Source organism: Callospermophilus lateralis, chromosome 2, assembly GCF_048772815.1.
Source record: "Callospermophilus lateralis isolate mCalLat2 chromosome 2, mCalLat2.hap1, whole genome shotgun sequence".
Taxonomy (NCBI): Eukaryota; Metazoa; Chordata; class Mammalia; order Rodentia; family Sciuridae; genus Callospermophilus; species Callospermophilus lateralis.
The window spans coordinates 192,143,013-192,170,601 of record NC_135306.1 but is presented as its reverse complement, the minus strand read 5'-3'; the positions used below and the strand labels follow the sequence as shown (position 1 = coordinate 192,170,601).

Genomic DNA, 27,589 nt, shown 5'->3' with positions numbered 1-27,589 from the left:
TCTCCAGAAACTGTTTCCTGACTTTGTACAATTAATCATTTCTACAAAAGTTTATTCATTAGGACTGGGGTTGTGGCTTAGTGGTAGAGCACTTACATTGCATGCACGAGGCACTGAGTTTGATCCCCAGCACCACATAAAAAAATAAATAAACAAAATAAAGGTATTGTGTCCATCTACAACTAAAAATATATTTTTAAAATTTTATTCATTAGTCCAATATTTCTAATGCTCTATCTTAATTATATTGATGTTTATTATTTTCACACAATAGTGAATTCTTTAAAGACCATGTCTGGCATACAGTAGGCACTTAATAAATGGATATGAATTTCAAAAATTAGAAGCGGAGAGTTCATTTCTCAGCATTTACAAGACACTTTTCTTTTACTTTGTTTTTCTTTTTATTTCAACATCATTGAGCCCTCCACAAACTGGTCCTATCCTAATTATATATTTTCTTTTTCTTTTTTGGATACAATACAGATTTACTGGTGTGTATGAGATTAAAGAAGGGGACAGCACAGTAGAAGCCTTCATGAGTACAGGGCTCACCACTTGTACAGGAGACCACGATTGGGATATATCTGACCCCAAAGCCATCAAGAATGAGCCGCTTCTCAGCCACCATGTCTTCAATTTCATCAGCATTAAACTAGGTAAAGCCCCATTTCTTTGAGATGTGGATCTAGAGATGTAAAGTGAGTCAGGAGGACTGGGGTAAGGAAAGGTAGGAGAAGGGAGCTGCATCACTACCTTACCTTCTGGAACCGGGGAACTTGAACTTGGCCTCAATCATTCGTTCCTTGTTCTGCAGCATGGTGTGGATAGACATGATGACTTGTCTAATATGACCCCTGGCCACTGTGCCCTGGGGTTTCCCAAAGGCACCCCACATCCTGTCTGGAGCCTGTTAGAACCTGCACAGTACGACATCTTGAAGATTTGGATGACATGGAAAGGGTGGGGCCACACTTGGATATGAAAGCCATCTTTGCCACAACTTTTTACCATATACTTGTAGCCTCCAATAGCTGCTCATATTCCTCAGTTACCAAGTGGCCACAGAGTGGGAATTCATCCACTTTTGCCTTTTTCTGCCCAAGGTCAAAGATGTGACTTTTGGCATCAGGGACACTCCAGCAGAAACAAAGACTTTGGGTATAGCTTGTTTTTACAATATGGCCCATGGTGACACCAGGACCTTCAGTGGCTCGCCAAAGGAAAAGAGACATATTTTCTATTATACTTGTGTTTCATAAATCAGATTATATTCCTTCATAACCCCTTACAGTGTATGGTATTTTCCACTTCTGCTAATTATATTCCACTAGAATGCAAGTTCTAATAGAGTTCCTCTTCAACAGAGGTAGACTAGATAATTCAGACTAACCTTCCTGGCTGAAATTTGTCAAATGAATTATCAAAGGCATATGTTTGAAATCATCACAGAGCTATTCTAAAGGAAATAAAGAATAGCTAGGACAGGTTATGAAAGCACAAATCCCAGGGAGGTGAACCCAGCATGAGGTGCCACATGGGCCAGTTCTAAAGGGAAGAGTTAATGAATTAAGTTATCCATAAACTTGTATGATAATTTTTTTCTATATTTTTACTAATTTCTTTTTTTTTTTTTTAATATTTATTATTTTTTTGGAGGGGTTTTTGGCGGACACAACATCTTTGTTTGTATGTGGTACTGAGGATCGAACCCGGGCCACACGCATGCCAGGCGAGCGCGCTACCGCTTGAGCCACATCCCCAGCCCCTTTACTAATTTCTAACTGAAATTTAGCATTTCTTTTAATTATAAATATAAGCACAGTAGATTTGGCAGCAACAATATAGAAATCTCAGACATTTTCATATCATATTGCAGTTGTACTAGATATTTCACAATATCACTTATACTCACCACCATTAAAAAATAAGGTATTATTATATTCCTTGATAGTTTCTAGGGGCCTCTGCCAGTTCCGGAAGATGCAACTGATATATAGAGTAGGTAAGAGTTTTAAATTGAAGTTAAGTTCCAAAGATTTTGAATGACTCTTGAGACTCAGAGGTCAAAAAATTGGATCTAGGTTGGGAAGAAGGATTCTGATGTACCCCTGAGACTCTTTTGGCACCCTGAAGAGCTCCCCCCCGATACTTAGGGCTAGCTTCAAATCATTCCAACCCCTGAAGGACTAGGTGATTCAGGATTACTAGTGGCCATAATGCCTGCCAGAAGGAAGCATAAATCCTCTCTGAGGAAAGATAATCTAATTCTAGGTCTCACATCTCTCTAGTTTTTCATATACCATGAACATCTCTCAAAAAAGAGGAAAAAGGTATAGAACACAAGATAAGGCAACGGAATGAAAAAAAGAAAAGAGGGGCTGGGGATGTGGCTCAAGCAGTGGCACGCTAGCCTGGCATGCATGCGGCCCGGGTCCGATCCTCAGCACCACATACAAACAAAGATGTTGTGTCCACCAATTACTGGAGAATAAATATTAAAATTCTCTCTCTTTCTCTCTCTCACTCTCTTTTTTAAAAAAAAGAAAAAATGAAAAGAGAGAACAGATAACAAGGAATCTAGATGATAAACTGTGGATTTTGTAATTACCATGTATTACTATGTTCAAACAAATAAAAATAAGATTTAGCAAAGAAAAAAAAAAACTAAGTAGAAATTTTTGAACTAAAATATACACTAGAATAAGAACTCAGTGGATGGGTTTAAGAGTAATTAGACCCAAATTAAGAGAATTAAATAAAACGAAAATAGATCAGAAGGAAATATCCAAAAGAAAAATGATAAAAAGTGCAAAAAAATAAAAGTACAAAAGAGACCGGGAATAAGGGGTAGTGGCTGGGGCTGGGGCTCAGTGGCATGTGTGAGGCATTGGGTTCGACTCTCAGCAACACATAAAAATAAATAAAAAATAAAGGTCCACTGACAACTTAAAAATAAATAAATAAATATATATATATATATATATATGAATGACAGGGGTTACATGTAAAGTTATGACATTTGTGTAACTGGGATCCCAAAAGGAATAAGAGAGTAGAACAGAAGTAAATTTGAAGAGGTAATAATTAAGAATTTTTCAAAACTGATAAAAGACCTTAAACTATACAGTTCAAGAAGCACTAAGAAGGGCTGGGGATATAGCTCAGTTGGTAGAGTGCTTGCCTAGCATGCACAAGACCCTGGGTTCAATCCCCAGCCCCACAAAAAAATAAATAAATAAATAAATAAAAGAAGCACTAAGAACACTAAATAGTTCACACACACACACACACAAACCAAAGCACATTATAGCAAAACCAAAGACCAAGGACAAATTGCCAATAAGTAGCCAGAGAAAAAAGATAGTTTGTTTTCTAAAGATCAAAAACAAGACTAAAAGCTGATGTCTCAACAAACAGTGGAAACCAGAAGTGGAAACGGAATGGTAAAATAACTGCCAACCTAGAATTTATACTAGAAAAACAAATATCCTTCAAAAAATAAAGGTGAGAGTTATGCTCACTGTCACACACCTATAATCCCAGAGACTCAGAAGCTGAGGCAGGAAGATCCCAAGTTTGAGGCCAGCTTCAGAAACCTAGCAAGGTTCTGTCTCAAAATTTTAAAAAAAGAGCTAAGAATATAGCTCATGTAGAGTACCCCTGGGTTCAATCCCAGTAACACAAAAAATAAAATAAAAGTCAAGGTGAAATGCTAGTGCAGATACAAATACATCACAACGAATTCTACTTTTATGTATAACTTTAATGCATCAATTAAAAATAAATAAGTAAATAAAAGAAAGAGAAGTAAAGGAAGAGGATGGGGGTAAGGAGAAGGGGAGGGAAAAGGGAAGTATTAGGGATTGAAATGAAATAAACTGAATTTAGAAATAAGTAAAAATGAACCCCCTGCTAATAAAAACATTTAAAAGTGAAAATTCAAATATTAATCTATGGACTAGTAGTTATTTCTGTTTTCTTTTTGTTTTGCAGTGCTGGCAATTGAACCCAGGGTCTTGTGTATGCCAGGCAAGTGCTTACCGCAGAGCATAGCCTCAGCCTCGTAGTTCTGAATTAATGTTAAGGTCCTTTGATAATTTTACCATGATTACAGAAAATGTTAATCTTTTTTTTTTAAATAATTTTATTTACATTTTGGTTTTTGGTGGGCACAACATCTTTGTTTGTACGTGGTGCTGAGGATCGAACCCGGGCCGCGAGCATGCCAGGCTAGCGCGCTACCGCTTGAGCCACATCCCCAGCCCCAGAAAATGTTAATCTTAGTGGAAGCTGCATGAAAGGGATAAGGGAGCTCTATATTACTTATGCAACTTTTTTGTAAGTCTAAAATTATTACACACAGATGGAAAATGTGAAATTAAGATAATTTCAGAATGGAAGCTCCGTGAGGGTTGGGATTTCTCATTTGTTTTTTTTTTTTTTTTATCCCTACCTAATACCCAGAACACTGACTAAGATATAGGTACTCAGTAAATATTTGTTGAATAAATCAATAAACACCATCAATAGCAGCTACCATTTATTAAACACTTACTATATCTTGAATAGAATGCCAAACACTTTATCTTCATTATTCTCATTTAATCCTTTGAACAATCATGTAATGTGGAATCTTATATTTTATATATGTGTCTTCCTAATTTATAGATGAGTCTAAGCATTTTCCTGAGATCATGTACTAGAAAGTGGTAGACCCTCAGACACAGATTTATGTGACATCAAAATGTATGACACCAAGCTACAGTGCTTTCATGTCACATAAATAATGTCTCCTTTTTTTCTCCCCCTATTCTAATTCTATTCATCTTTCCAGGTTAAGACAAACTCCTCTAGGATGTTTCTTTAACTAATTATCATTATTTCTCCTTACTCCTTCCCAGCATACTGGGCCACACAACTTAATGTATTGTTCTCTAATTGTTAACGAGTAAGCATTACCTCTTCAACCACCTTACGTCTCCTTACAGGCAAGTGGCCATATTTTATAACCCTATTGATATTATAGCTTATGGCACATATCAAAATTCTATAACAAAACTTAATATTTGGTAAAGGGATGAAGAAAAACATTTAATTTGGAAAAAAAAAAAAAAAAAAAAACCCTGCAAGAAATAGTGTTTTTAGATGCTTTAGCCATCAGGCCTGTATGTTTAAAATTCTAAGCATCAAATCTGATTCAGAAAAACACTACCTTTAAAAGGTAATTTTTACATCAAATTTTCTATAGTATCTCTTGGTAAAACCCTCTTGAGAGGGCATTTGTATTACATAGAAGGTCAAGTATGACAGTGTACAGATAAACAGTTATCCCCAGACATGTAAACTGTAGCTTGTGTGGTGTAAATATACTCTCCTGCGTGGAACTGCCTGGGTAACATTCTCTCTTTGGACTCTGTGGTTCCTCAATACATTCCAACTGTTCAGAGGCCAGAGTGTGTCTCTACAAGCACAGAAAAACAGCTTCCTGGAGCAGGCTGCCGGCATGAAGAGCAATGACCTCAGCAGAGAAAGTCTGTTTTTCATTACCCTGAGCCATCACTGTCCTGGCTAGATGGAAGAGTAGGAACGATGCAAGGTGGATAGACTTGACTGACCCAGGTCTCCTGTTACACCTTTCTAATTTAGGAGTCAGGGAAAGGAAGTACAGATGGGAGGGGAGAAATGGCTTATAGCTGAAGAAGAAAAGGCAAAAGTTTGTTAAGTTATTCTCTGAATGAACTAAATGAAAAGTAAAGCGGTCAAGATAAAATAGCTAATAAACATGCAGGAGGAGGTCATCAATCTATGAAGAAGACACAAAATGCCGGGTAAGTAATAAGTGTACAGAAAACAAGAGAGAGATTGGGCTGGGGATGTGGCTCAAGTGGTAGCGTGCTCGCCTGGCATGCGTGCGGCCCGGGTTCGATCCTCAGCATCACATACAAACAAAGATGTTGTGCCCGCCAAAAACTAAAAAATAAATATAAAAAAATTCATTCTCTCTCTCTCTTTAAAAAAAAAAAAAGAAAAGAAAACAAGAGAGACTAAAAAGTCCTCAAGATCTTCAACTCTGAGACAATTTAAGGAGAGAGAAAACTATCATTTTCCTAGAGATTCACCAAGTAAGAGATGAAAAAATTCCAGAAAACTAAAGCTAAACTAAAAAAGAATGATGACACATAATGCAAATGAATTATATAGAACCAAATACTTAATTCATGTCATTTCATCTGATTCGCATAACAATCCTTTGAGATAGGTTATATCATCCCTAGCATTAATCTAGACCTGGAAAATTATAATGCAAGGACATTAACAAAGACATTTATTGTTGATATTCATTGTCAATGAAAAAGGAATGAATTCAAGGGTGTTTTTATGGTCACCCAAGAAATGATGTTTTACCCAAACTGCTTTCATCATGATATTTTCTATTGTTATAGCCTCAGAAGTCAGCAAAATTGGAACCCATCTGTCCTATAATAAATTTACATGCTCATGACATGTTCTGATAAGATGTGTTCCACTGTGCTTGTCAGCATGGCATCTGATAGTTGAAAAAAGCAATCTTCTGGCCTCAGACGGGAAATTAGTTGGATATGACACCCCTTGAAGGAACCTGAGAAACAATTTGTTTTGTGGGTAAGTCATTGACTTCAAAGATGTATCTGCCATGGTGCTGGAAGCGAAGAAATAGACAAACATCTTAGCAAATCATAATGGCAGAGGTAAACCTCATTTCTTTCATTGCACTTTTTTTTTAGAGAAGAAAAAATCTTGGCACGGCTGCCAAAATTCTAACTGCCCTTCCTCTTTCTCCTCTATCCCCTCCATCCCATTCTAGTTCATTAAAGACCTTCTGGTTAAGGTGCCAAATCATGTCACTTTTTCCTGTTCTTGTGCCAGGCCTATGCCACCAGCACCACAGATCTTCAAGAATTCTGAACAAATATTGGAAGAAATTAAAAGTACAAAAAAATTTAAATTGCTATATTATTGATGAAATCAGCATCTTAACTTCTGATGAGCTATTTTACATTACTAATAACAAGGCAGAATTTGAATTCACACTTGTGGTTGTCTACTTGATTGCTAGAGGAACACTGAAAGAATTATCAGAGTGGTAGATGACAAGGCATATCAGGGTGTGGCCAACTAAAGATCCTTTATATTATTTATAGATTGAAATAAATCAAATTAGTTCTCCAAAGAGAGATATTTTAGGGTGAAGAATTATACATGAGTTTTATATTAGCTAGCTGCAAGAGCAGCTCCCATGAAAACAGAAATATTATTACTGGGTCTTAAGAATACTTTGGCCAAGGATGGATAGAGTTCCTTCATTTCCTCTTATTGAATGGTTTCACAACAGCTAAGTTTCTCTTAACTTGGAGAAAGGAGGGCTGGGGAAGTAGGGTCTTTCCTGACAGGGAGATTCTAGGCCCAATTATTACTTCTGTAACCTTTAACTCTGACTTCTGAATGAATCACAGGACCAGTGGACTGTGAAATCGCTTCCTCAGTTACCAGGTTAAGTGCTGCTGGATGGTTTCCTGTAACCATAACACGAAGGAACTGAAAAAGAAAGATGGATTCTACACAAATAGCAGTTCCATGTATCCTCAATGACCCTGTACTTTTCATTGTCAATATAGATTTTGGTGACACTTAACTCACTGCTATGGTTCCCTGGAGTCCTTCAGCTCTAATGTAGCTCTGCTAAATAAAAAAGAACCAGAATTCTCTACAAATTTCACAAATTCATGGCTTAACAGAAATGTCTGGGCCAGTAACACTGAGGACAGGATTGCTTTAACTGAAGGCAAAATCTTTTCCTGGCAATTCCCTGTGTGTGAGAATCCAGATGCTGACAATGAGAAATGGGCAAATTTTTTTTGTTACAATGTGTCAACTCCAGCTAAGAACTGAACTATGGAAAAAAGGCAGGAGGGGGCAGGCTGCAGGGAGAAGCACTACCCCTTTTGAAGAAGTCTATAATAGGATTAGTCACCATTATTTCACCACACCACATTTTGGATCAATTTAACAACAATAAATAGGGAAAACATGGAGCAGAAATGGCCCAGAGAAGTCTCAAGTCCATTCCTCAGTCAAAATGGCAATCCTGGAAATTGGTGAAGTCCTGGTTTGCTCTGTTTCTTGCTGCCCCAATTCTCTGCTCCTTCATTACCATGGACACCAGAAGAACTCAAAATATTACTTAAATGTTAGATGGTGGATGATCCTAAAAAAAATCTGCCAACTTTAGAACTGAAAGTTTACACCCCAATTGTTCTAGATTATGTAGGGAAGAAGTGGATCATCTCTCATAGGGCTTAGAAGACTTGTTTTAAAAAAGAAGAAACAATCCATATTTTATAATCATGAACTGTTTTCACTAGAGTTAAAATTTAAGTGATTTACGAATAATGTAATCTCTTTTCTCCAGAGTGAATTAATGAAGTTCATATTTCATAGATTTATTCTTATTAAAGAAATAAAGAGGGAATTTCATGCTGAAGCTTTTTACTGCAAGAGTATATACCAAAAAAGAATTCAACTTTCCAATTAAATTCTGATAATTGGGCTGGGGTTGTGGCTCAGTGATGGAGTGCTCACCTAGCACTGGGTTCAATCTTCAGCACCACATAAAAATGAAATAAAGATATTGTGTGCACCAACAACTAAAAAATTTAAAAAGAAAAAAAATCTGATAATTACTATGTCTCAGAATGAAATCAATGTTCCTTTTCTAAAAACAATTTATTTAAATAAAGTTTTCCATCTCCATATTTATTCCACATGGTAGATAGCAAGGCATGAGGGAGATCAGTAATCTATCTATAAAGTAGCGTTTTTAGGAACACTGATCATTAATGGTTCTCCATTTTGAACAGCAACAAATAAAGTCCATCAAATTATCTCTTTTTGATACCGTCAGCCTAGATGATTGAGGTAGACAAAGAGAAAGAGAGTGGTCCTCTGAGCTAAGTCACTGACTTTCTGATGGGATGAGCATCCAAATGTCATCTATTCTGGCCATTCTATAAATCACATTGCCCTGGTTATTTTCTTGTTCTATTTTATGTTACAGTTGTCATCTTGTAATCTTAAGAATATTACTTCTATGTGCCTGAATTTCTAAATGTGTAAAATGTGGATACCACTAATAATCTATTTCATAGTTTTGTGAACATTAAATGAGACAATCTACATTATATTCTTAGAACAGTGCCTTACACATAGTATTTATTATGACAACTATTCTCATCATCATCAGTTTGCTTGTTTATTAACTATCTTTCATTAAAACACTAGATCCATGAGGGCATATAGCGTATTTGTCTTGTTGCCTGATTATTCCATTGCCTAGTACAAATAGGCACATAGTAGGTGCTCGAAAACTAATTACTGAATGAATTCTATCTTTTTGTTTATTTGTTTGATTTGGTTTCGTACTGAGACTTTAACCTCGGGTCACTTTACCACTAAGCCACATACCCAGTACTTTTTATTCTTTATTTTGATACAGGGTCTCACTAAGTTGCTTAGGGCTTCACTAAGTTGTGAAAGCTGGTTTCAAACTTGCAACCCCCCTACTTCAGCCTCTGGAGTTGCTGGGATTACAGGCATGAGCTACCACACCCAGCTGTCTGTGTTTTCATCCTTAAAATAAACCTCCATCAATGAAGGTAATCTGTGTACTTCTTTTCCTTGCAACAGTCATCATCAAACTTTCACCAAGAAACTAAAATCCATCATTTAAAAAAACAAAAACAAGATAACTTGATCATAAGAAACAGCCCTCCTGGGCCCACTGACCAAGACCACAGAGTAATCACTCTTTTCTATATTAGTATGTGGAGGTCAAGCTCCCTGATGCCACAGGGTTATAACTATCAATTTAGCCTGTGAAGAATGCTTCCCAATTCTGATAGGAATTCTCAGATTTCAGCCTGTTTTTCTCCCATCATTTTCCAATGTCTTAAAAAGCCACAAGAACCACAAGAACCTAGTCGTACTCTGCTGTGGTCTCTAAGTCACAGCCACTCCAGCCTCATTTTCTTGGATGAACTCCTTCAGAGGGCCTGACCCAGCACTGACTTGGTCTATTCTTAGAGTAGCACCTCTAAATATTAATTTCTTTTACCTTCCCCTGGTTGAAGGACAGAACTCAGAAGTAGAGGTTACATATAACATAAAAGAAAATGCTCTGGGATTTAGTACCCTTCTCTCAAGAGTGTCCAGAGGAATCTGACCTGCAGACCTGTCTTGCAGACATACACATAGTGCTGCTCAGCCCCTTGTGTTTTACATTTCATCCATATTTGCTGGAATAATCATGAACTTGTTTGGAAACACAAACAACCAAGGGATAACAGCAAAGGTGAGAGGGCAAGCACTTTAAAGAAGAAAATCAACAAGGCTGGGGCTGCAGCTTAGTGGCAGAGCACTTGCCTAGCTGGCATGAGGCACTGGGTTCGATCCTCAGCACTATGTAAAAATAAACGAATAAAATAAAGGCATTCTGTCAATCTACAACTACAAAAAAACTTTTTTTTTAAAAGAAAATCAACATAAAAACCCTCCAAAAACAATTTCAAGGAGTAACTCTGCCATTGTTCAAAGGTTAAATCACCCATCATTAAATGTATGAAAAGGCATGAACTTGAAACTGCAAGAAGTGTACAGTTAACATTTTTTTTTTTTAAATCAAGCTTCCTGCTATTTAAAGATAGGTCCAACTGTATCCTCCAAAAGGCCAATGCTAAATATTTAAATGGTAATGAATTGAAGTCTCTGGACAAGGATATGAGATAAGTTTACAGACTATCATTCATAGGGAAAATTCAAGAATTGCAGAAATTATACCTAGCAGAGATCTCAAATTTATCAGGGTAGGCCTCCAGCAACATTAGGCACTAAAATGATGTGAAGGCAGTGGACAACAGTGGAATTTGCAGGCAAACTCCTAACTCTGACACTTACTAGCTTGTGAACTTGAAGAAGCTCTTTAAAGCATTACATCGAGGAGTCTCAGTTTCCTTATCAATGAAATAGAAATAATAATTGTACCAATACCTCAAAGAATTGTAGTAGATGAGACATAGCATGAATTTAATAAAAACTGCCCATTATAACATGTAATTATTATATTATTAATATAAGCATGTAAAGCTTTATTAAACCTCTTTCATAGATGAGGCAACTGAAGCCAGTTTTCAGAAATGTGCCTAAGGGCACAGAGAATTTATAGGAATAAGGAGCTCACCTTTTTCCTATGAATCGATACAAACTGGGGGCCTGAAACAGAAGGATTTTCACTAGCTAAATCTTTATAGTCAAAAGTAAAATCAGGAGCTTCTAACAATCAGGATCCCTTGCTTACCAAATGCTATTTCTTCTACTTCCCATTCTGTCATATAGCTAGAACTTTTTAGTATTAAAAAAAAAATGTCTTTGGTCAGGCACAGTGGCACATGCCTACAATCCCAGTGGCTTGGGAGGCTGAGGCAGCCTCAGCAACTTAGCAAGGCACTAAGCAACTTAGTGAGACCCTGTCTCAAAATAAAATAGAAAAAGGGCTGGGGATGTGGTTTAGTGCTTAAGCACTGCTGGGTTCAATCCCCCGTACAGGGGGAAAAAAATGTCTTTGTAGCTTTGATGCTGGCATGCCTTTCACTTCTCAAAATAACTTAACCTCAGGCCAATCTGATGTCTTAGAGTTATAGAAGTGTCAGGTATGTGCCACTCACATACATTATGTAATTTTTAGTTTCCTGGGGACCAGAAACAGCTTACTTGGCAACTAGATTTCTCTCAGTAGTGTAAAAAATCTTTAAAAATTTTTCAGTAGTATATTGGCAGATGAAAAGCTATCTATAGTTAACAGCATTCTAAAACAGCTATAAATCTCACTACTAGTTCTCTAGAGTTCAGTATCAGTTACATAGACCAGTGGGGTTCACTTGCAGTGCTAGTCACAGCTTCCTAAAGAGCAGAATACAGTGTTCTACTCCCTAAAATTAACAACAGAGAGGGGGAAAAAACAAACAAACAAGAAAAATAGTCCTCATTATAACAAGATCAAGAAAAAGAATAGATAACATGTTATAGCTTAAAATGAAGATACAGTTAGAGCAAGAAATATTTACCTAACATTTATTACATGTTATGCACCACACCAAGTAGTAGGCAAACAGAGATGAAGAAGAAATGATGCCAGCCCTTAAGGAACCACAAGAGAAAAGACTTATAAAGGAGGTGGGGTAGGGTGGTTAAATGAAAAAAAGGCCTGGGAGAAGCCTTACCCCCAGAAGAATCATATTTCACTTGGCAAGGAGCCTCCTGAGTGCTGGTACAGATTAAATGGCCTAGAAACTTGACCCCTGGCTTGTCAGTTCTGTAAAAGCAAGCAAGGCTATTCAATCTTAGCCTTTATTCCCTGCCCACCTCACTTGCTTTAGTCCACACCATGAGAACAAGATTCCTTTCTGTATTTTATCCTCCTTTAGAAGGTTGGGAGAAGCAGCTAGCCCTCTGCCCAGAAAGTTTGTTTTCCCAAGAACTTAAAATTCAAATCCATTAGAGCTCCAGTTCATTATTCTGGAGGCTGAGGCAGGAAGATTACCAAGTTTGAGGCAACTTTGGGCAAGTTAGCAAGACCTTGTCTCAACATAAAAAAATTAAAAAGATCTGGAGGCTAGCTCAGTGATAGAGTGTCACTGGGTTCAACCCACAGTACCAAAAAACAAAAAGCAAAAGAAGGGCTGGGGTTGTGGCTCAGTAGTAGAGCGCTTGCCTTATGTGTGAGGCACTGGGTTCAATTCTCAGTACTGCATATAAATAAGTAAAATAAAGGTCCATTGACAATTAAAATAAAAAGACCTAGGGAGAGTACAAGTGTCCTTCTAACAGAAACCCAAGTATAGACTTTAATTTTAAATAAATTTAAGAACTTTTAATTTTAAAAAGAATAGCTGTCTAATCCCCAATGAGAACCTGGAGGACAGATGCGGCGGGGTGGGGGGCGGGGAATCTATGGTAAAGGAAGATAGACTTCTGTTCATAATTCACCTTAACAGGAAGCCTATAGAGGTTATTCTTCCTGTCTTATAATGTTCCCAAAAAGCCAGGAAAAAAAAGAAAAGAGAATCCAAGAGATTATATTATATATGATGGCATATTGGCCATAAAAATAATGGTTTGTATTTCCTTTTTTTGGTACCAGGGACTGAACCCAAGGGCACTTAACTACTGAGCCACATCCCGGCCCCTTTTTTTAATTTTTTGAGACAGAGCCTCTCTAGGTTGCTGAGTCTGGCCTTGAACTTGTAATTCTCCTGCCTCAGCTTCCTGAGCCACTGGCATTACAGGTGTGAGCCACCAAGCCAGCTAACACTTTGTATTTCTTTAGCACATCTTCTCATGAAGATTAAGAGATTTTTTTGTTCATTAGTTTGTTTGTTTGGTGTTGGGGATTAAACCCAGGGACTTGCATGTGCTAGGCAAGTGTTCTACCACTGGGCTACATTTCAAGTCTTATTGAAAATCTTTATTTTAATAGAAACAGGGTCTCACTAAGTTGCCCAGGCTGGCCTTGAACTTCAGATCTCTTGTCTCTACCTCCCAAGTAGCTGGAATTATAGGTGTACACCAATATGCCTGTCTAAGATTAAGGTGTTTTTAAAAAGTGATTATCTCATTCAGCCTAAAAACAGTTCTGTGATATTCTAAACGTAGTAACCATTTGACTTTTCCATAGCTCAGTCATAATTTTTATTTATTTATTTATTTGCAGTACTATTTACTTATTTATTTATTTGCAGTATGAGAGACTGAACCCAGGAATGTTCTACCATTGAGCTATATCCCCAGCCATTTTTATTTTATTTTGAAAGAGGGTCTCACTAAGTTGCTGAGGCTGGCCCCAAACTTGTGATCCTCCTGTCTCAGCCTTCTGAGTCGTTGGTATTAAGGTGTGTAACATTGCACCCAGCTCCAGGCATATTTCACCTTGAAGCATGACTCTTCAAACAATATAATCTATGAAAGATGTATCCCTCTAGAAATGCTCATAAATCATTAAGTGATTTGTATGACATTCTACAGAAAGAAAACTGCACAGGAACACCATTTTAAATAATTTCATGACAAAAGTAAGCCATGAAAAAGAGAGGCTAAAGGATCACCACCTAAAGGAAATCAGAGTGAATATTATGAATAAAGGAGAAAATTTAAAACTATAAGAGGAACCTGAAGAAACAGATTTAATAGATCAAACAAGCAGTTGTTAACTACTATAGTCATAACCATCCTCAAGACATAAGAATGGACAAAACTAGCTGCATGAAAGGCACGCTCCCAAACATGTCAGGCAGACTTCAATCAACCTTCCAGAACTAAACATTCGCTGCCACTACATAATCATCATTGTTCTGCTCTATTCTTCATGTATCCTGCCTGCTTCCAAGTACCTCTTTTGGGTTCGCCCTTTTAGCAAAGCATTCATGTACTTACTATTCAGTGAAGAACCTGGCAATGCCATACTGGCTAATATCCTCCCTGTTCTCTAGCAGTTGGCACACTGCATCCTCCATGTACGTGAGGACATGTCGCTGGGCTGCAAACAAAAAGCAAGAGAGAAAGAGAAAATGAGAGAGATTTTTTAAAGATCAGTAACGTTCTTCCAATCCCAGTAGGAGGCCTTACAAATCAATCAAGGTGAGCTCTACCCTAGGAAGTGGACTGTAATAGGCAGAGCAAACTTGCTGGCCCTAACTGAGCTATGATCTCAATGGACCAAATAGGGGATGAACAAACGTGAAGAACACAAGCTACTGCCATCTGGCTCATGGTTAGTATCAGCATCAACCTTTCATTCTTTCAGTGAGGAAGATGCTTCTTTCAGTGCTGAGGCGCTTTAGCACCGCTTAAGAAATACACCTGGAAGTTCTTTTCTTTACTCCTACTTCCATCAAGTTCCCTCTGCCACTTCTGCATGTTCAAAACCTTATTCTAGGAATTCCATTCCTGAAGCCAGGATGATCTGACTGTAAAGAAAACTTAGTTCTTTAATTTTAAAAAAGTTACCGAAAAAGGCTAAAGACCGTGGAAATTCCAAAACTGTGGGTGTAAGTTATGACACTGGTAAATAACAACCGCATGAAATCTGGGTAGCTCAATTTATTACATATCATATTTTCTACGTTTGTTGTGACTGAGAAGTGTGTCAGTTAACACTGGGCTTGTAATACAGAATGTGAATATTACAGCTAGACAGACTTGGGTTATTTTTTATTGTTACATTATATCTAATAGTGGGATTCATTAAGTCATTATCAGATCTGGGTTGAATCATGGCTCTTTTATAACTTAATCTGGGATAATTACTTTATCTACACCTGTTTTCTTATATATCAAGTGTGAAAAGCAATATAATTGCAATCTATTTCTCAAAGTATAATCAATCACATCAATCTCTTGATCTGACTAGGATTCCCTATTAAAATGCAGATTTGTAGACTTAGGGATCATAAACTTCTAACTGGATCCCAGTAATTTTTAATAAATACCTTTGGTGTTTCTTATGCGCCCTGAAGCTTAAGAATCATTGCTTAAGAACATGGGCTTTGGAGTTCAGGGAGACCCAAGTTCCATTTTCAGTCCTACCATTTCCTAGCTGTGTGACATTGAACCAATTATCCCCAAGCCTATTTCCTCCTTGTAAAATGTGAATAATAATCCTACCTCACCTGCCAAATAGGGTTTTAAAAATTAAATAAAATAAGGTATATAAAACACCACAGTGCCTAATGCGTACTACATACTTGATACATTTTCTTAAAAGTCCATCAGAGGGACTGGGGTCGTAACTCAGAGGTATAGCACTTGCCTAGTATGTGTGAAACACTGGGTTGGATCCTCAGTACCACATAAAAATAAATAAATAAAATAAAGGTATTGTGTTCATCTACAACTAAAATAAATTATTTTTTTTAAAAAAAGTCCATCAGAAGGGCCAGGATTATACCTTAGTGGTAGAACATTTGTGTAGCATGCATAAAGTCCTGAGTTTATTATTATTACCCAGGAGGAGCAGGGAGCAAGCCTATCCGAAAGGGTTATTGGGATTTACTAATAAATAATAAAAGCTGGAGCTTCCTATATAGCAGGGCTCAGCTAATGCTTTTTCTACTTACCCTGAATTTTATCTTTAGTTATGACAATGGTATCCTGACATACTTTTCAAAAGAGCTTCCAATTCATGTTCACATCCGTCACCCAAAAATTTAGAAAAATACTTTATTCTGGAGCAATAAGACCAATCCAAAAGTAATGAATATCCTGCCAAAAAGCAATTCTAAGAAGTTGCTGCCAAGATTGATATTTGCTTAAGTATAGTTTCATTCCTCAGGAAAATATGGAAAGATTACCTAAAATTTGCAAAAATGAATGCTTCAAAAAACTATTTCTGTGGGGAAAAAAAAATCTTTACCACATGTATCTAAAATAGAGCAATAATCTCCAGGATATATAAAGAACTCAAAAAACTTAACTCCCACAAAACAATCAATACATGGGCTAAGAAACTGAACAGACACTTCACAGAAGAAGAAATACAATCAATCAACAAACATGAAAAAATGTTCATCATCTCTAGCTATTAGAGAAATGCAAATCAAAACTACTCCAAGATTTCACCTCACTGCAGTCAGAATGGCAATTATCAAGAATACAAGAGGACTGGGGATATAGCTCAGTTGGTAGAGTGCTTGCTTCGAATGCACAAGGCCCTGGGTTCAATCCCCCAGCACCACAAAAAAAAAAAAAAAAAAAAAAAAAAAAAAACAATAAGTGTTGGCAAGGATGTGGGGGAAAAGGTATACTCACACAATGCTGTGGGACTGCAAATTGGTGAAAACAGTATGGAGATACCCCAGAAAACTTGGAATGAATCCACCATTTGATCCAGCTATCCTACTCCTCATTTTATACCCAGAAGACTTCAAATCAGCATACACAGTGATGCAGCCACATCAATGTTTATAGCAGCTCAATTTACAATAACTAAACTATGATACCCTTCAACCTAGATACTCTTCAACAGATGAATGGATAAAGAAAATGTGGTACATATACGCAGTGGAATATTGCTTGTCCTTTAAAAAGAATGAAATTATGGCATTTGCAGGTAAATGGATGGAACTAGAGAATATCATGCTAAGTGAAATAAGCCAATCCCCAAAAAACAAAAGCTGAATGTTTTCTCTGATAAGCAGATACTGATCCATAGTGGGGTGCAAGGATAGGGAAGAATGAAGGAACTTTTTAGTTTGTGTTGAGGGGAGTGAGGGGAGGGGTGGGGCTGTGACGATGGGAAGGACAGTAGTATGAGACAGACATTACTACCCTATATACATGTATGATTACATTACTGGAGCAACTCTGTATCATGTACAGCCAGAGGAATGAGAAGTTGTGCTCCATTTGTGAACAATATGTCAAAATGTAGTCTACTGTAAATTAATTTTAAAAAAACCCAAAATACTATTTCTGAAGTCCTGATAGTCTAGTGAAGTTCATAAAACAAATCCACCAAGCCTTCTTCATCTGACAATAGTGACCCAGGGTTTCACCATGTTTGAACCAGCCTCAAGTCCAGAAAAGCAACATGGTTACATTTTCCATGAGTTGTCTTTCTTACCTGTATGAAGTACTTCCCCAAACTAACAACTATCAACCACTGCAAACTGCCCTTCCCCCAATAAAAGGATGTCAAAACAAACAAACAGTGCTTCATCGACTCAATTCATCCAACAGGAAAACTGTTTCTTTAAGAAATGGCCCAAAGGGATGGGGACAGAGCCCAGTGGAGAGAATTTACCTAGCATTGGGGAGGCCCTGGGTTCGATTCCCAGTACTGCAAAAACATAGCAACAACAACTACAAAAAGGCCAAAACTGGCAGCTGGGGGTGTAGTCGGGGGCAGGGCATGCACTAGCACGAATTAGGCCCTGGTTCCATCCCCAGCACTAAGAAAAGAAAACAGTAAAAAAGAAAAAAGCGCCAAATCTGAAAATGAATCTGTTTGACAAACGTGCCAATAATTATTTTCAAAATACCTATCATTATAACTAAATAAATATTAAACTGGGAAGAAAACATGGCCAAACAGTAAAATCAGCTGTATTTTCACCTCTGTGCGCCCCTTCCTTCCTCTACCCACGTACCCTGATCTGACAAAAAAAAAAAAAAAAAAAAAAATTCCTTCCTTGGGCAATATGGCATTTTTTATGACTTACCTCTACCTACGGCTAGTACAGGATTTTTTTTTCTTTTTTCTTTTTGATGGTAGAAATGAAAGAGATCCACTTAGAAGCAAATCCTGCTGCTTCTCCTCCCTTGCTCGGGGGACTAAAAGTTAGTGTGAAAGCCCTTTACATAGGAAATGTTTTAGAGCAGTTAGAATCAAAGCACTTTTGTCATCCCAGAAATTAAAAAAGGAGGTATTTTTTGGAAAATAGTTAACACTAAAAAAAAAAAAAAAAAAAAAAAAAAAAAGAGAGGAAAGAAAGAAAAATAAAGGACTATACCTGTTTCACTTTTATTTGCCAATCAGACATTTACTTTAATATTACAATAACAGCTGCCTTTTTTGAGCCCCTGTGCAACTTATTGAACAATGGGCCAGAAAATGTGCTGAATGTTTTATACACATTATTTAATTTTCACAACAATCATATGATAGGTATTTTTACCTTACAAATGGGAGAACTGAAACTTAAAAAATTAATTGGCTCAAGATTACAAAGCTAGCAGAGGGGCCAAGATTTAAACTAAGGCTTGTCTGATAACAAGAATCTGTGCTCTAATACACCACCTCATCATTAACACGTTATAATTCCATGAGGGAAGCAAAACTTATCTTCATTTTACAAACAGCACAAAGACAGGTATATACGGTAACAGTAAGATCATCTGAGATATACGATCTTTTTGTGTCTGTGTGAATTTATGCATGTGTGTATATGCATGTGCACGTGCATGTCTTTCTGTCCTGTCCCCACCGGCATACCATTTGTGTGAAGTTAGAACTTGTCCCCAAATTTCAAAGTTTTTTTACCCCACCACAAAGTATTCACCCCACCCATTCCCAGTTCAATAGAATGGAAATAGGAAGTCCTGGTGCTTTTTTAAGCTGTGGGTGGTGAAGAGAAGGAGCTATGAGCTGCTGCAAAGGTAGGGAAAGGCTCCTCTCAGTGAGAATTTCACACCAGCCAACAGCCAAGTGTGAAGCTCTCTCTAATTGCTGCTCCTTGGTGGTTTCTTTCACCTGCAGTTCTTATCAGTCAAATATTCCCTCTGTGGTTAAGTGTACCACCCAGCCCTGGAAAATCCTTACAGTTTATCAAACTTCAATGAGACAGAAGTTCAAAGCTCTTGCCTGGCAATAAAACATGGAGAGTGTCATTTTATATTATTTTTAAATGCAAAGGAATAGGATTTAATTTATGTGAATGATTAAAGAATTAAAACAGCACACCTGCACCCCTGGAGGGCAAAGATACCTGGCCACCTTAGCTGCCCTCTTGGAAAAAGGAAAAACATTCTAGATGGGCTTTTCCTCTTCAGCTTCACCTCGACTTCCACAAGATCAGGGTTAAATCTTCCAAGATGTACCAAGGAGGCGCTGAAATCCGCACTAATACCCAGCTGCACATGTCTTGCTCAGATATCATCACTGTCTGAGATAAGCATTTTATAGGTTCATCATACTACACTGAAAAAAAACTAAGGGAAATGTAAAGAAACACCATGATCCTTATATGAATCAAGCAAAAGAAGGTAACTGTAGATAAGAAACTTCTGGGTTCTGTTGATGTTCCCTATGCTGATCATTTAATCTCTTTATATCACAGTCACTCCTGCTTTAAAAGGGTTGTAATACCAAGATTATGTTTGACAATAAACAAGTGCCTTAGAAAACATCTAATAGGGCTGGGGTTGTAGCTCAGTGGTAGAGCACTTGCCTAGCATGTCTGAGGCACTGGGTTCGATTCTCAGCACCACATTAAAAAAAAGGAAAAAAAATATATATATATATACACACACACATATATATGTATTGTCTCCATCCACAACTAAAAAATACATAAAAAAGAAACCATTTTATATACACAAAAAGTAACATATTAATGATTGTATTATTGCTATATACTGACTACAGATTAAAACAGCATAGTAATTTATTGCAATGGTTAAGAACACGGGCCCTCACCTGTATTTACTTTCTAGCTCAGCACTTACTGTGTAACTTTATGCTAGCTATCCAATCTCTCTGCCCTTTCTGTGAAGTTGAGGCAATAATAATACCTACCACTAAAGATCGTAGTAAGGATTAAATTATCTACAATAACAATCCTAGCATAGTACTTGGCACATAGTAAGTGCTCAATAAATATTAGCCCCCTACCCAACTACTTAAAGTTCTATTCATCCAACCAATACTATTTCCAGGTTATATTTGGATTTTGTATAATCCTATGCCTATAATGACATATACCAATCACATACACATTTTAGCTATAGCTTTTAAACTTGTGGGAAGCATTCACTTATTAACTGTTAATTATTCAGGAGGCCCTAGATCATATGGGGAAAGTCCAAAACTATTTCCTTTTACTCTCTTCCCAAGCATAAATACCATCAAAGTGTAAGCTGTTTTATTTCGCAATTAAATAAAGGGTCCCATTTGGAAAATTTTGCTTGAGGGATCTAGAATTTCCACATGCAACATTAGTTACACCCCTTTTATATTTTAAATTATTATTTAAATAGAGTCTCAATGCTAGAATAAACAAGTCTCAGTGGAAAATATTCATGAGTTCCTAGATGTGATATTAACAGATACAAGGGCAATAGCAGTGTGAATGAAAATCAGAGTATATACATATATTCAACTTTAACTTTAAATGTGATTTTTTCCCTTACCTGCATTTTGCTTTTGGATTTTGTTGTTGTTGTTGTTGTTTGTTTGTTTGTTTTTGGTGATACTGGATATCAAACCCAGGGGTGCTCTATGACTGAGCTACATTCCCAGCTCTTCTTCATTTTGAGACAGGATCTCACTAAATTGCTAAGGCTGGCCTAGAACTTTCCATCCTCCTATATCAGCCTCCAGAGTCACTGGGATTACAGGCATGTACCACTGAGCCTGGCACCAGAATCTTTCTGAGACACATTTTGGTCTCTGAGGCCTCTTGAGATTCAGACATTGGCTGGCACAAATGAGTGTATGTTGAGCTAAATTAAAACTGTTCTCTAATATAATAAAAATAAGTCTATGAACCAAAATATGCCAGGTAAACTGCTTAGATGCTTCAAGTTCAATATCATTTATAAATCACTAGCATAATACAGTATTTGCTCTTGCGTGGTACAGATAGTGTAATAGTTTAAAAAGTTACTAGACCTCCTCCATCTTTACCAGTATAGTATGTCCAGGTCCAAGACAAGTGCATTCTGGTGAAACATTTTATCATCCATACAAGACCACCTTTGATCTTAGACCACACTAGCCAATTTCCCTTAACCAAAGGGGATGAGGAAATCAGAAAAATAAGAACATTTAGTTCTTAAACAACTTAATGAGGTATGTAATAGCTTTTTTGAAACTCAGAGAGGTTAAGGAACTCCTGCCCAAATTACTGAGGAAGGATTCAAACTTAGACTTGATTCCAAAGTCAGTGCCCTTCTACTAGAACTCACTACCTCTCAAAACCAAAAATAAAAGCAAAACAAAACAAGAAAAATACAAATCCTACAATGTGTCTCTTCTTACATGTATTATCTAGAAATTAGGGACTTTTTCTGTGAAGATTTAAAAACCTTAAATTGATAAATCTGACAAAGTATTGTCTTGATTGTTACATTATAACAAAATTTTCTTTTTTCTTTTTCTTTTGTGTGTGTGTTACTAGGTATTGAACTCAGGGCCCAGGGGGGCTCTACCAGAGCTACATCCCTAACCCTTTTTATTTTAGAAAAAAGGTCTCACTAATTTGCTCAGGCTGCCCTCAAATTTGGTATCCTCCCACCTCAGCCTCCTCCTGAGATTACAGGTATGCCCCACCACACCTGGGACAAATATTGATTTGTAATTACACACGTAATTATGTTTAAAAGTCCAAATGATACAGAAAAGGCTAAAGACCAATTCCAGTTCCCATAGATAACAACTGTTATCAGTAAGATGCATACTTCCAAATATACAGAAATACATAGTTTATAAGCCTTTTTAATATTTATTTCTTAATTTAGGTGGACACAATATCTTTACTTCATTTTTTTTTTTTTAATGTGGTGCTGAGGATCGAACCCAGTGCCCTACGCATGCCAGGCAAACGCACTACCACTTGAGCCACATCCCTAGCCCATAAGCTTTTGTTCTTGTTTAACGTTGTTTTTAAGCAAATGACCCATACTTTTCTGCATCGTGCTTTTTTTCACTCAAAAATGTCTGGAGTTCTTTTATAAAACAATATGAAACCAGCTCACCCTTTTGATACTTCCCAAAGGTAAATATTTTCCTATTAACAAATATTTAGGTTGTTTCCAGGTTTGTTTTTTTTTTTTTAATATTTATTTATTTTTAGTTTTAGGCAGACAAACATCTTTGTTTGTATGTGGTGCTGAGGATCGAACCCGGGCTGCACGCATGCCAGGCGAGCGCGCTACCGCTTGAGCCACATCCCCAGCCCTGTTTCCAGGTTTTGATTGTAACAAACTGTACCATGTTGAACATTCTTTTTAATTGTAGTTCCGAGGATGGAACTCAAGGCCTCCTGCATCCTAGGCAAGAACTCTGTCATTGAGCTATGACCTCAGCCTTGTTAAATATTCTTGAACATGTTTCATTTTTGCCTGTGCATATGTGCAAGAGTTCTTCCTCAAAATGGAATTGGCACTTCATAAGATGCACACATCTTCACATTTACTAGATATGGGCAATTGCTTTTACAAAGTGGTTATTACAATTTATACTCCTATCAGCCATCAGAGTAACTGTTTTCATTGTCCTTGATCTAAGGTTTTGTAATTTTGCCAATTTAATAGTCATAAAAATGCTTCTGTCGGGGCTGGGGCTGTGACTCAGCGGGAGAGTGCTCGCCTAGCATGTGCGAGGCGCTGGGTTCGAGCCTCACCATCACATAAAAATAAATAAAGGTATTGTTTCCAACTATAACTAAATATATATAAATATTAAAAATGCTTCCATCATTTTAATTTAGTTTATTTATTTAGTTATTCATTGGAACTAAGGATTGAATCCAGAGGTGCTTTCCCACTGACCTACATTCTCAGCCCTTTTTAACTTATTTATTTGAGACAGGGCCAATAAGTTGCTGAGGCTGGCCATGAACTTGTGATCCTCCTGCCTTAGCCTCCTGAGTTGCTGTGATTATACATGTGGGCCACCATACCTGGCCCTAATTTTAGTTTTCTTGATTACATGAAAATTAAATTGCAATATTTTCATATTTCTTTGTATTTCTTCTTCTGTGTATAATTTATTAGTATCCTTTGCCAATCTTCCCCTCTGGTTATTTTTTCTTCTTCTTGATTTGTAGACTTTTCCAATTCTGGATAAGTCATATAAACATACACATTATGACTTTTCTTTTAATTTGCTTGTAGTGTCTTTGATGCATAGAAATTTTCAATGTCAACACAGCCAAAAGTATTTATCTTTGGCTTTTTGTATATAATTTGTGTCCTGTTCAAAAGGTGTCCTCCAAATGTATAAACCTATTAGCCTATATTTTCTTCAGGTGTTATGTTTAGATTAAGCTAACCAGGTCCCTTACCAAAATTAAGATTTCACAATGGGGCTGGGGTTGTGGCTCAGTGGTAGAGCATACGCCTTGCACGTGTGAGGCACTGGGTTCGATCCTCAGCACCACATAAAAATAAATAAAGGTATTGTGTCCATTTACATCCAAAAAAAATATTTTAAAAAAAGACTTCACAATTAACACAGTGAGTACAATACTATACAAAAAATAAACTTAAAATTTGCGGGGAGGAAAATAAAAGGTATTAACCAAAAATCAGGACTCTCTTTAAAAGTACTAACCATGTCTGAATATAAAACAACTGTGAGTCAAGTTTTAACTTTGTGTCCCAGAAAAAAGTTACAAATGAATCACACATTGAAGATCAATATCCTAAGAAGCATGCTTGATATAAATGTGGGAGGCTTCACTCCTATAATGTTCTTGATGGTTACAAGGTTTACTTAATAGTAGTTAAACCTATAAATATAATAATAGCAAACATTTATTAAGCTTAATGTACTTAATAAGATACTAATCTAAGCTTTTTATGAGTATTAATTCATTTACTCCTCACAACAATCCTATGAGTTAGAGATTTTATTTTATCCCCATTTTATAGACAGACTATAAAATGGGGATAAAATAAAATTTCTAAGAAGACTTAGAAATTTAATTGAAATTGCTAAGGTCAAAGGGGCAGTAAGCAGCGGAATGCCTTTGGTCTGCACTGCAGACAACTGCCATGCTTGAAGAGATATGCAGTATGACAGGCATCAAATGGAGTTTTCTAAGAACAAATTTACAAATTAAGGAAAGATCTTTTTACCTTAATAGTTAATTATAAAACAGACAAAACTAATACAGTGCATCTGTTTAGCCAAACCATCAGAGTGCTATTAGAGTAAAACTCAAATATTAAAAGACATGCCAGAGGCAAAAAAGTTTACATATGTTAACAATCACCTGTGACACCCCAAAGACAAAAGGTGACTAAAGATCTTTATGTAAAGTACAAGATAAAAACTAAAGTCTAGGCTGGGGTTGTAGCACGTGGCAGAGCACTTGCCTAGCATGTATGAGGCAATGGTTCAATTCTCAGCACCATGTAAAAATAAATAAAATAAAGGTCCATCAACAAACTAAAAAAACAAAAAAAAATTTAAACATAGCTAAAAATATTTTTTTAAAACACGGCTAAAAAAAAAAAAAAAAAAAAAAAAAAAAAACCACAAAAAACTAAAGTCTACTTCCCCTAACCCAAAGAAGTACTGTACCAGTTAGAGGCTGTGCAAAGCTGAAAGTCCTGACATTCCAACAGTCCCTGGTCATCCCTTAATCTTCCCTTCTCTCCCCTTCTCCTTCCTAAAACTGGTGATTTTTAAATATTTTTGGAATGTCTATTAAGACTAAGTACATAAATCCTATTGCCTCAGTATTTCCAGCCTAAATCTCACAATACAGAATTAGTAAGTTGGAGTTCTATACTTTCAAGTGCCAGAAACTACAGAATCTCTCTCCCTCCCCACCTCCTCTTTTTTTTTAAGAAGACTTTCATAGAGGTTCAAACTGAAAGCACTCAGTTAGCTGATCATAACAAAATGTACTTCCTGAACCCCAGAGAAATCTAAAGTAGCACTTAAGTTTACCCACAGTTACAATCTAGGGGACACATAAAGAACCCAAGTAATAATTGTCATGACAATAACTCTGCAAAAATAGTTACTCATGGAACAGTGCAGTTATCAAATCAATTCCATAAACATTCACACAACTATTTTCCAGAAAGCACCACAGTTTTTAAAAAAAAATCTGTAAATTGAAAAACATATACCAATCATATGCCACTTACAATGTTATGTCAGATAGGGAAGTAGTGAAATCAAAGTGTAAAAGTTGTTATAGAGTAATAAAAAGTCATACTTTTTAGGAGCAAACTGTACTTACAGATTATAATTAAATTCACAGATTTTCACTAAGTTGATAATATGTCATTCAACTGTAATATGCAGATTAATGATACTAATGCAATAAGATTCTAATGCAATTCTTTATTTGGCATTTTAAAATACTTCATAAAAATTAGTTGACATTCACAATAACTGAAATGAGAGTAACAGGATCTCTCTCTCTCTCTTTTTTTTTTTTTTTTCCTAATGACAGATACAGAAGAGTTCTAATTTAAGGGAGCCGAGAACTCATGGGCTTAGAATCCCCAGTCCTTTCTTTTCTGGGTGATAATACCTCTGGATAAAAATGGAGATTATTTTTCAAATGAGAGTCTCACCTGTCAAATCCCCACTAAAAACTATGTCCACACCCTGCTTAGGGGATATAGCTATAATAATGCTCAATAATCCACTGAGTCTCAATTTTGGTTATAAAAGTAAAAGATGCTACTGTAGATATTTATAGATGCCCCAGAGGTCTAGGCCAAAGAGCAAAAAATCATATGGGATGAGTGACTGGAACAGCACAGGCCAGACGGGAAGGCCCCAGTTTAGTTTACACAGAAAACTCATGCCAACATTTAATATATCATTTAAGTTAATGGTGGTAAGTACCCTATAAAGATATATTTTGGATCTATTTTCCCAGAACACTAATTTTTGACTCTTCACTTTTAGAAATACTGTAATGTCCTTTTCTGCCAGGTCCAACTCAAATGTCACCTTCTTCATGAAACTTTTCCAGGTTCTCTCCTAGTCAAAGCAATCTTTGCTTTTTCTGAACTCCCTAAACACATATTTTAAATAATTCTGTAGCACTTTCTACCTTGATAAAAGAGTTATTTCTGTTATACGTGTACTTTCTTCTTTACTGGACACCCTGCTTCTTAGAGATAGACAAGTCACTTATCTTTTATCCCCTTTAACACTCAGAAGCATTCAATGTCTTCCACATAGTAGTCATTCAAATATTTACTGAATGAATACATAAACTGTATCGACTATTTTATAAACTGTGGTGCTATTCTTTATTCAACTCAACCATTTCAGGACTGTGCCTCCCAGGTGGGAAACACTAAGTACCAAAACACATTCTGTTACAATATTAGGGTTCTTACAGGAAGCCACTTTTATCCTGTTCTCAACCACTCTTTCTCTTGCCTTTTTACTGTTCCTTCTCTCTATTCCAATAAGAAGGCACTTGTTCCTTCTATTGTTACTAAGAGCCTCATTATGTTCAAGGCAAAGTGAAAAAATGCATTCGATGCAATTACCAGTCCTCACAAATTTGGGGGCTACTTGTCATTTCAACATCCAGGACTTGAATAAAAGAAAGTCCAAATTCTTTTCACTCTTAAGAACTATTTTCTTTTTTTTCTTTCTAGACAAAATGGAAGCACACAGCACAGGAAGCAGTCCTCAGTAAGCCACCGTTCATAAACAGCTTTGCTGAAAGCATAACAAAGGTTCTGTTGTGCTCTTGCATGGCAGGGCCAGTAAGCAGCAGGAGCAGATGAACTCTTTAAGAAACAAAGGTTCTGTCTTCATGCAAATGTTTGCATTAATAAAAAATGAAGAAAAAGATATAGAAAATGGAGGCTAGCCGGACATAATAGGTCTCTAAAAGGGAGGTTTTTCACATTTTCCAGGCGGAGTCAGCAGGTCTTTTAAAAACTTTTGTCATTCTGAACATTTCACAGACATCACAAGAAAGACATGCAAATAACAGAAGCAAATCAAAGGACATCCCGCTGCTATGCTGGCGCCTCCCTCATCCATGCCGGTTTGTCATTTTCTGTT

General features: G+C 36.7%; 1 protein-coding gene and 1 pseudogene across 2 annotated transcripts in view; both read right to left on the bottom strand.

Moving 5' to 3' along the window:
• Window positions 1-27,589, bottom strand: part of Cstpp1 (centriolar satellite-associated tubulin polyglutamylase complex regulator 1) — a 180,153-nt gene that overhangs the window by 129,618 nt on the left and 22,946 nt on the right. For both annotated transcript variants that reach the window (XM_076847139.2, XM_076847140.2), the window contains exon 2: window positions 14,524-14,626. In XM_076847139.2, coding sequence (XP_076703254.2) covers window positions 14,524-14,626 — 103 coding nt within the window. The remainder of the gene's footprint in view (window positions 1-14,523; window positions 14,627-27,589) is intronic.
• Window positions 537-10,919, bottom strand: LOC143392125 (large ribosomal subunit protein uL16-like; annotated as a pseudogene).